The following is a 10,623-nucleotide window of genomic DNA, read 5'->3' as shown; positions in this document are numbered from 1 at the left end:
ATATCACCCTGCACAACTTCATTTGTAGTCTTCGCGTGAGCGCCCAATGCGAGGCGACCCACTGACCTTTGGTTCACATGGAGTCCTGATTGTACCCCTGATTTCAAACACAACCGCATTTCCGCACTTCAACAACTGACAGCAGCGCCGTGCCGCGGCAGCACCGGCAGATAAGGCGTGCCTGGCCCAAGAAAGGTCCACCGCTGGGAATGGATATATGTTGACTTCGCATTTACAATCGTAATATGGCGAAAAAAATAAGGGCAAAAACTTGCAGTTTCGGCCTCGTATAATGCTTACACTCAGTATTGGGAGTGACGAAGAATCGAGCAGGCTTAGAAGTATAATTACTCATGTCTAAAAAGAAGAAACACTGATGGAAACCTTTCATAATATCAAAAGAAATAGGTACCGCAACGTAGCGTTTTAAGAATTTAGCGAGAAAATTATTTTTTGCTTTCCATGGCTCCTGGGAATGCGCTGCGCTTGAAACTGACTCAAGGACAAAGAGAACAAGGCGTCGCACGAGGCACGAGCTCTGCGCTAAAGCACGCTAGAGGACGAAGACGACGGCGAGGAGCAGAGCGCAGCGTCCGCCATAATTATTTTTGACCGTCGAGCTCGCAGGTCACGCACTCAGCCGCTCCTCTGCCGGCGCCCCTGCCTGTCCCCGAGAGACTGTCCGTCCCCGCGAAACCGAAGCGAGATGGCGATCAACATACCGGGCCTGGTGGCCATCGTATTCTTCTACCTCATCATCCTGGTGGTGGGCATCTGGGCCGGTCGCAAGAACGATGCACCGCGTCGAAGCAATTTATCAATGAGCATGGGCGAACAATCCAACATCATGCTCGCCGGCAGAAACATCGGTCTGTTCATCGGCGTCTTTACTATGACCGGTAAGCGCCGCTGAGATGGCAGTAAATTTTGATCGTGCGTCGATTTCAGTGTCTCCGTCTACTGGCGCCTGCGGTACACGCGCAGGAGCCCCAAGTCTATAATTACGATAATTGTTGGAGGTACGCGCCAAGTACTACTTTAAGGTGGTGCCAAGAAGTGTGTGTTTCTGAAAACACTTCGCAACAAAGTGCTTCTCTATAGCGAAACCGTGCTAGAACTTCGATGACGTGACCTGTGCGAGCGCTGAAATTCTGATTGGCTCGTATGCCACTCGTATGCGTCAGAAGGAGACAGGCACCCCCAGCCAATCAGCACTTCAGCAGCAAAAAAAAGGACGTGTCCACTAGGCAGAGACATACCCCAGGGGCGCAATCTTCTTACGGTTCGGAGAATGAACCGTTCGCTTGCCCTCGCTTGTCTGGTCAGCAAACGCCCCATTCTGACCAATCGCAGGACTAAAACGGCCCGCTTTCCGGACCATTATAATATTGCATCCCTAACGTTAAGAACGAAAGAGCAGATATGGCACACCTGGCGGCGGTGTTAAGAAATGAGTCCTGGCCTGGGCGCTCGGATTAGTGATGGTAGTTTTGCTCATACGCTTAGCTTTTCTTCCTCGCGTAAAAGGAACCATGTCGTCTATAGCAACATTGCGATTGTTTGATATGGTTGAAGAGACATACGATACCATAATGTTCCAAATCGAAATGAGACGGCTGCGAGGTCATTTCTTCACAGGGGCAATTTCAGAGCGCCCGGTACCATGAAATTAAACCTGATGACATTAAATATTGTGTCAAATCTACATTAGAAGTGACAGATGAACTCCCGTTAGAATTCCATGTATGCACTGAAGGGCAGAAGTGTGAGGAACAATTTACCTGCCACTCTGATTCCAGGGAGCATTAGTATAACTTCCACAGCTCTTGGCACTTCTGCAATTGCTTCGCAATTTTTTTAGAAATGCTTTACCTGACACAGCATATGCATAGTTAACTTAATTGCTAAGGCGCAGTGACTTTCCTTCTCTTGGCGCTTTGCTGGTAACCTTAATAGGTGCTCTCAGCTGGCGTGTGAGTTTTCAGAGCTGGCCACAAAATCCCATTAAAGTGTCTTCCGTTCTTCAACCACTCATATATACTATAAACAAGGACTGTCATTGGAATGTGGTGATAAGTATTGTACTGTGGCTGGCACTGCCGGATACGGCGGTGCTGCGAATGCTACTCGATGCAACGAGCCGATAAATTGTTACTGTGCTTAGACGTAGTGATCACTGTCTACTACCAGGATGCGTATTCACAAGGTAAATGGTTCTTATAGGCTAGTGCAATTTCTCAGAACAGGCGCTGGCCAATCTAGATGACCACAGCGGCCGCAAGTGCGACAGTCTAATTTGGTTGCACACAGTTCATATATGGGAAGCGAGAAGATTTGCTCATTTAGGCTCGCGTTCCGCGGGGCGCAACCTATATTCACCGCTGAAGTGGCTCACTGGCGATAGAAATGGACGCTCGAGGCGCATTCCTTCCGTCGCGCCACCACCTGCTGTCCCGCTATGGTCGGCTCATTCGAAGCTTGCGGGGAGAGGGTTAGAGGGGTTTCGAGAGCTGAGCATTGATGGTGCGTCAACTTTGTCATTTTTGCAGCGAAACGCACTCGAGTGCGTTTGGCTGCAAGAACGACAAAGTGGACGCACCATCAATGCTCTGTTCAAGCGGCTCAAGCGGTTCAAGCTGTTCAAGCCAGGGTAGATCGTTTTGCCTTCCACTGCCAGCATAAACGTTGTCTGCACGCGCAGCTATATAAGTGCACTACAGCATTCCTGCGGAGCATGCTGCTGTGTGCATGCACTGGTCCGAGCAGAACAGACAGTAAAAGTCAGGCTAACGTTAGGGTGGTGTTCCATTCTGCCCAGCAGTAGTTGTCGTGCGTGCTACGTCTTGCTAACACGTAGCACCCGCGTCACTTGGTGCGTAGTGTCCGAGCAGTTAAAGCACAACCCTTGGCATCGCTGTCAATGCATCGCCCTTCGGGTGGAACTGAAATTTCAATGGCGTGTTTCCGTATCGCGAGAAAGAGGTGCCGGGGTGATAAGCTTCTAAAGTGGTATGCGGTATAATGTGAGCCTACACCTGCAGTGTTGGCATACAATGGGTTATGACAGTTGAGCCTTTCTCGTCTCTTCAGCGACCTGGGTTGGAGGCGGTTATATCAATGGTACCGCCGAAGTGATCTACATCAGCGGGCTCGCCTGGTGCCAGGCTCCCTTCGGATACGCCCTCAGCCTGCTCATCGGTAAGTCATGCTGATCGGGTAGTTCGGTTTGCAGTAGGGCGCAATCGGGGACCTCATCGTCACGTCAGTTTGAAGCTTGACGAATGAATAGTGACACAAGTACGTTGTTCGCAAAATATCAAATGCAAAATGTGTTTTTGTTCACTACTGTAGGTATTCACATAAAATCACATGTGTACAAATGCAGACGCACACAATATAATCACGAGCGCATGTACACACATAAAGAAACACTTAACACGCACGCACACGATGTGACGTGCACTTGTCGCATATTTTAATAACAAAAAAATACTTTTCTATGCAACACTACCGACTTCAACAAGGAGACACAAAGAAGCAGGGAAAGACCTGTCACCGCGGCCCTGAACTTTTTGTGGTACTCGAACAAGAAGCTTGGCGGAGGTCACGTGGTGGCTCCCCACTTCCTTGCGTATTTACCGTGTCACAGTACATTGTAAATATGATTAAATGTATGGATTTTTATGCCTCAAAGATCAGTTACGGCGAAAGAAATCTAGAGCCTCGATTTGCTTACTGCGCACAATCGGTGCATATATTATAGGGTTCGAAATTCGAACACGACAGCTTTCCCGAGAAACACATATGCAAGAACAAGCACCAACATGGCGCTAGAAGCGCATTACGTTTCAGGTATTCCTTATGCTCTGCGCAGGCGGATACCTGTTCGCGGTCAAGATGAGGAAGGCCGGCTACAAGACAATGCTGGACCCTTTCCAGCAGCACTTCGGCGCCCGCATGGGCTGCTTGCTCTTCCTGCCGGCCCTTTGCGGCGAAGTGTTCTGGTCGGCCGCCATCCTTGCCGCCCTCGGTAAGATGGCGACGGTCGGTGATGTTACGGCGCTCTTTGTAGATGCTTGCGTAGACTAGTTACAACTTGCTCGGTTTGCCATCATTGTAAGGGAAATATATTTGGTACTGGCATGGGAAACTTAGGCTGTATTCCAATCACGACCTTCTGGAACTCGCGACCTGCCCAGATATCCGGTTTCTATGGGAGCAGCTTGCGCCCACTTTCGTCCAAACGACGGCCGTAGGTGGCGCTTTTATAACCTGTTCGTCTGCTACGCGGTGGGCGGCTGTGCGGCGTTGTAATTAGTTAGGCAGCTGTTGTGTTGTGACGAACTGCTTCTCTAGTTCATGATTTTTGCTAACACAGTGACAGTGATGTCACAAGGCTTTGATCGGGGTCTTGGCTCCAAAAGTTGAGTGCCCGAAACTAAAAAAATGTCGGAGCGTATAGTCCGCTGCTCTCTAAAATAGCGTTAAATAGCCGCTCTTAGTGCCTTTTTCAAGCAGAATATTATAAATCACATTGGTTGTAGATTTCGCCACGAACCCAATAGTTTCATTGTACACGTTGTAAAATTCGCTTCTGCGCTCTTTAGAAACTTGAAGCCACCGTAATGTTCAACGACAGAACGATTAGCACTCATTTTAACTCTTAAAAGTTGTCCGTGAATGCGTCACGAGTTCGAAAATTGAATTACGTACACAGCTTCACTGCGTACGTATCTTAAGCTGCCGCCATACCAGGCAGAAAAGCTAGCTTTACAGTTTGAAAAAAGTTCCGTGACACGATTTAATTCAGGCCTGCAGTGCAGCACGTTTTAAAGCACTGGGAGCGCTTAATTTTTTGCAAGCTTTCTACTGAGCTAGACATCCAACGATATTAGAAACAAGATATCCTCACCTTCCCTTGAAACAGAATCGATCAGCCTATTGCACATATCGGGCGGAGGACTTACTCCGTGAATACCTTTACTATACTTTTACCAGGCCATCTGCGTTTAACTACGGCACACAGCAGTAAATCCTAATGTCATTTACGACATTAGGCTGTCAGTAATCAACTAAGGAAAGCTAGATTATCCTATGAATCTTTTTAAACAATTTTTCCAGTCTCTTGAGGAGGCTAGGAAAGGGAAAATTATGCCGTCGATCTAGCATTGCAGCGGCCACCTATGCTCGTTGTTCACATTTCTTGCACCGCTCCTCCTCTTCTAGTTTCACTATACAAACGCAAAGCATTCGCAAATATGTATTCTTTTGTATATTTGAGAATTTATTCATTTACCGTCAATACAAGCGCTTTGTGCCTGCCGAAATGGCAAGTCAAGCGCTGAAAGATCGCAGAAGCAGGCGACAGCGAACAGATTATAACTAGCGCCACTTTGCTCGTACGTTCTTTCCCTAGCGGCAACAGGGGCGAACTAGACCAGGCGTGCTGGAGGAGGGAGATCTGTGCAGGTCTGGAGTTCAGTAGGTCGTGATTCCTAAAGCCCCTGCATCTACGCACCACCGCCGCTTTCCTAAGTAGCGACAAGCTTTGTTGTGCGACGCCTTGTCCCCTCACACCAAATCCGGTTCCGGTATTTCTGGTTTCAAAATTTCCGGTTCCGGCGTTTCCGCTTCCTGGAGTTGCGCTGCGGGAATTTCCGCTTTGACTGCTGTTAGCCTTGTGCACCGCGTTTTCCTCTCACACCAAATCCAGTTCCAGCATTGACGTTTTTAAAATTTCCGGTTCCGGCGTTTCCGCTTCCTTGAGTAGCGCTGCGGTAATTTTCCTTTTGACTGCTAGTTGACGATGGTGAGACGCCCGCGCGTGCTTAGCAGAGCTGTGGCAATCACCATAAGAAGAATGCAAAGGGGACAAGGTGTTGAATTCTGCTGAAGTAGTATTTCGCGGTCGCTGTTTTGCAAATGCACGAAAAACGGCAGTGGTCTCCAAGCGCCAAGGCACTACATTCCACTGTACGTTGTCGCTCGTACCACAACCCGTCGCAGGTTGACGCGAAGCAGCGAACACGAGCAGATCGCTGGTTACAGTAGGTGGTGGTTCTTGGATGGAATCGCATTCACAGTTTCAACCGCAGCTCGTGCAATTGAAGCCTCTCCAGCGGCGTGAAGGTAAACAACGCTAAAAAACAAAGTGTCACTTCCACTCGGAACAGGCAGCTGTAGCTACGTAAGTTCCGCTTGACGCCGGAAGCTAAGGGGTTGAGTGGGAGAGGAGCGTGAAGGAGGAGGGCAGGTTGGCGGTACTTAACCTGGTCGGCGGAAACGTGTATGGAGGGGCTTTAGTGATTCCAATACTCGCTGAAGACGGCTAAGTAGACGGCTAAGTGGACAGCGGCCATCTTAAGTCTCCTTCCACTTTTCGGAATAAAGCCCCCCATACACGTTTCCGCCGACCAGGTTAAGTACCGCCAACCTGCTGTCCTCCTCCACGCTCCACTCCTACTCACCCCCTTAGCTTCCGGCGTCAAGGGGAACTTACGTAGCTGCAGCTTCCTGTTCCGAGTGGAAGTGACGCTGTTTTTTAGCGTTGTTTACTTTCACGCCGCTGGAGAGGCTTCAATTGCACGAACTCCGGTTGAAACTGTGAATGCGATTCCATCCAAGAACCACCGCCTACTGTAACCAGCGATCTGCTCGTGTTCGCTGCTTCGCGTCAACCTGCGACGGGTTGTGGCACGAGCGACAACGTACAGTGGAATGTAGTGCCTGGGCGCTTGGAGTCCACTGCCGTTTTTCGTGCATTTGGAAAACAGCGACCGCGAACTACTACTTCAGCGAAATACAACAGCTTCTCCCCTTTGCATTCTTCTTATGGTGATTGCCACAGCTCTGCTAAGAACGCGCGGGCGTCTCACCATCGTCAACTAGCAGTCAAAGCGAAAATTCCCGCAGCGCAACTCAAGGAAGCGGAAACGCCGGAACCGGAAATTTTAAAAACGGGAATGCCGGAACTGGATTTGGTGTGAGAGGAAAACGCGGCGCAAAACGCTAACAGCAGTCAAAGCGGAAATTCCCGCAGCGCAACTCCAGGAAGCGGAAACGCTGGAACCGGAAATTTTGAAACCGGAAATACCGGAACCGGATTTGGTGTGAGGGGAGAAGGCGTCGCACAACAAAGGTTGTCGCTACTTTGGAAAGCGGCGGTGGTGCGTAGATGCAGGGGCTTTATTCGGGAACACGTCAAAGTAGACAGCTTCGCGAAAACAGTATCGAAGTCAAAAATGAGGCCGGCTACTTTCCTGTCGAAACAATATGGCGGCTGAGCAGGACGCTTGGAAAGCCGACAGGAAGGTTGTCCGTGCACAAGAAAACGTAGGCACGCTACATCCTACGCCCTTAAAGGGGCATTAAAAGTTAATGTTAAGTCAACGTGGACTGTTTAAATACCATCCCGGAAACCTTGAAACGCTTGTTTCATGCAAAGAAGAGACTTATTTGAAGTGAAAATGCGTTCTGAAGCGTCCGCGTACTTCTAGCGCAGTTCAAATCGCCCGCCCTCCGATCGAGGAGTGTGACGTCATGGTCTCATTGTGACGTAGCTCCGTCGGTGATAAACGGCGCCCGCAGACGGCGCTACGGCTTTTCTGCGCAAAACGCAAACGCACGGCCAGAAACAGAGCCAAGATGGAGCCCACGGCAGTGCGAAAACGGAACTAGGGTGGCTAGCGGACGGGAAAGCTCGCGACGAAAAGCTGGTTCTTTATTTTATGACGCCAACTTTGACGCTCGTTGCAATGGACGACCCTGACAACGACACATTGGCTCGGGATGCTGGGTTTGACTTCAGCGATTTAAGCAATGATGAACGTGACCTACTGCGGAGGGCTCGCGCTGCCGGCGTCGTTGCGTACTACTACGACGGCAACTGCATGTCATGGCTGTACATATTCGCACATGTGTAGCTTTTGCTTTGTGAAAACCAAATGCCGCCCTCACCGCCGCGTCTTCGACCTGCAGTTCTTGCGCTTCGGAGAATGCAGGCAAGACTGACGGAACAGCGCTGCGGGAAAGCATTGCTTTGAAAGGCACTCCACACGACTTCAGTAAGTCGGCGTTGAACTCGTAATCCCCTGGACAAAAGTGCAGCGAGCACACTTTGCGATTTTTCGGCTCTTTGCCAACGCTCTGTGGCAGAGGTACGGCACTTAACCACTTCGATCGGAGAGGTTCACTCGTTGGCACACAGTGATAAGCAACGTTGGATTCGCCGCTGCAACTGCCCTTGGCCAAGTTCCGCGGACCGTTCGCGCATCCCGCGACATCACATGGACGTGGCGTTCTCGCTTCTTGTTACAAATGCAAGTTTCGTGAGCCAGCAGAACCAGCGCGGCACGACGCGATAACGAAACAACTGAAACTCCAAAGCGCGCGCGGCGCAGAGTCGAGCGTGCAGAGTCGAGCGAAAACGAAACCTTTCGACCACCCATACTGCTGAAGGGTAACGTCAAAATGTTATTTTTTCTTGGAATTGAGCAGAAGTAGAGAAGTAGCATCTTTTCCCGACTTATAACCTAATGAAATGATCTTTTTAATACGAGTAGTTGAGTACTAGTGACATAAATTATGATGAGGAGCGCCTTCGTCATCGGGCTACTACCGAAATGTCGTTGGAAGGTCTCAAATCGTGTCGTGCATTTACCTCAACTTCTCGGTTACTAAAGCTCTGTTCGCGATTATATTGACGCCTTATACGTTCTACAGCATTGCTTTATCGCTTTAACTTGAGTTCATAGTAACCTTTAGTGTCCCTTTAATGTAAGCTACATCGCGTTTTTCGTTGGTTTGCAGGCGCAAATACTTAAGATACAGAAATAATGGGTGCTTTTCTCAACTCGTTCTTGTCGCCGCGAGGTGACGTCACGTTGCAGAAGCGTCTTCCGTGCGTCTTCCAGACGGCTAGAAACTCGTTCGATTTAATGGCCTCAAAGCTTTCTCGGCTGTCACCTTAGCTGCCTACGTAGACTGTCTCTGATGCTGGTCATAATTGGAACACACTATAAATCTCACTAAATATACTAACAACGAATGGACAAAACAAACGGAAGCTACATTCGAAGCACTTCAGATCGATCGAGGCAGACTCCGATGCCACTTGTTCAGATACATGTAAAATGTAGAAATGCTTTTATGAGACAACGCCCGGGCCAATCTGAATGAGATTTGTTCCACTTGATAGAAGAAAGGTAATTTCTAATGACTCTAGGAAGCAAAGTCTTGATTTAGGGCCTGGAATAAAGAAAAAAAGAGTCAATTTAGCATACGCTAAAGAGGATGAAGGCGAAAGCGAAGGTTGATTTTTTCTGTTAGCTTTCGTTTCTTTCTTTCTTTCTTACTTTCTCTTGTTTTTTCGCGGCGCTGCGCACTTCTGCTGACGGCGTTGCGCGTGAGCTGTTGTGATTGTCTCGTTTCGCGCAGCGCACGATTTTGCGCGCTGTGCACGAGGCCACATGACTAGCGGTATAATTCAGTGCTACACGAATAGTGAAGCAGAACAAGTGAATCGCACAGCTTGATCACGCGCTGGAACACGGTAGAAAATGGCATAGTTTCGTTGCCTGCACACGTGACTGCACGACCGTAGGAACAAGCAGACGAAGCGGAAGTAGTGCTTTGGTGCGAAGTAAAAAAAAAACAAAAATAAACAGGCAGACATCCCGTTAGCGTATTTTATTACTTCTCTAAACTTCAATTCGTCAATTCAAGCACCACATCACAGAAGTAACAGATGTTGCCTTGAATAATTCTCGAAGTCACGTGTCACCGCGAGCGACGTCACGTAGGCGCAGGGACACGAGTACGTCACCGTCCGGCTTGCAGCGCGGTCGCCGCGAGAGAAAAGGAAAGCGGCATTGGGATTGACCGATGGATAGTTGCCACATCCAACTTGCGCATCTTGAAGCGCTAGTAATAGTTCAATACGCAGTGAAGTCTGCAAAGGCGTCTAACCAGGCGCAGCAAGGAATGAGCGCGCACTGTCAAGCATGCTTCTGGTCTGACCTTAAGTTTCGCGTAGTTCGAGGCTAGATGGTTGTTCAAAAATAGTCAAAATTAGCGAGACCCGATGACTGCGACATCGATATAAGCAGGGTGGCCAAAGCTTTATTTCCTATGCGGGCGGCCACGGCCGATCGTGAGCAGACTGTAGTCGGCTTCTTCCGGAAGTACGTAATTATTATAGAAATTCGAAAGTAATAGATTTTCACTTACTTCAGCCTGTTTATTAAAGTGCGTCAATAAATATATACGATAACAGTATGAAGAAGTGCGTTGATCCAAATACTCTTCTTGATTGATGTCAGCCATAGAGTTTTTCACTATACTACCTATCGGAAAATCTGGCGCTGCTGCTCTGTGGTATGGATGGGAATGCCGGTATATTGTGACTTCGGCTTGGCATCGTCCTCAGAGAGCCAGGACACCTCGAAGACGCGCCTGGCAAGCACCGTTCCCTCTGTTACAATGATGCATTTTCTACTAAATCAGCAGGTAAAAAGCTGTTTTAGCCTTATTATTACACAAAAACATGTTTTGTTTAATTATGAGAACTTGTTATTGCATGTATAATTATATGAAACGTAAAAAGTATCCGCGAGCCGCTAAAGT

General features: G+C 48.8%; 1 protein-coding gene across 1 annotated transcript in view; it reads left to right on the top strand.

Annotated features, from left to right (window-relative positions):
- The first annotated feature begins 373 nt into the window (after positions 1-373).
- Positions 374-10,623, top strand: part of LOC142579937 (high-affinity choline transporter 1-like) — a 36,351-nt gene continuing 26,101 nt past the window's right edge. The window contains exons 1-3 of the mRNA XM_075690616.1: positions 374-899; positions 3,091-3,198; positions 3,875-4,030. Of these exons, the coding sequence (XP_075546731.1) occupies positions 707-899; positions 3,091-3,198; positions 3,875-4,030 (457 nt within the window). The 5' untranslated portion in view covers positions 374-706. The remainder of the gene's footprint in view (positions 900-3,090; positions 3,199-3,874; positions 4,031-10,623) is intronic.

The sequence above is a fragment of the Dermacentor variabilis genome, chromosome 4 (genome assembly GCF_050947875.1).
Source record: "Dermacentor variabilis isolate Ectoservices chromosome 4, ASM5094787v1, whole genome shotgun sequence".
Lineage (NCBI taxonomy): Eukaryota > Metazoa > Arthropoda > Arachnida > Ixodida > Ixodidae > Dermacentor > Dermacentor variabilis.
Note: the sequence above shows the minus strand (reverse complement) of the source record. Positions and strands in the feature narration are given on the sequence as shown.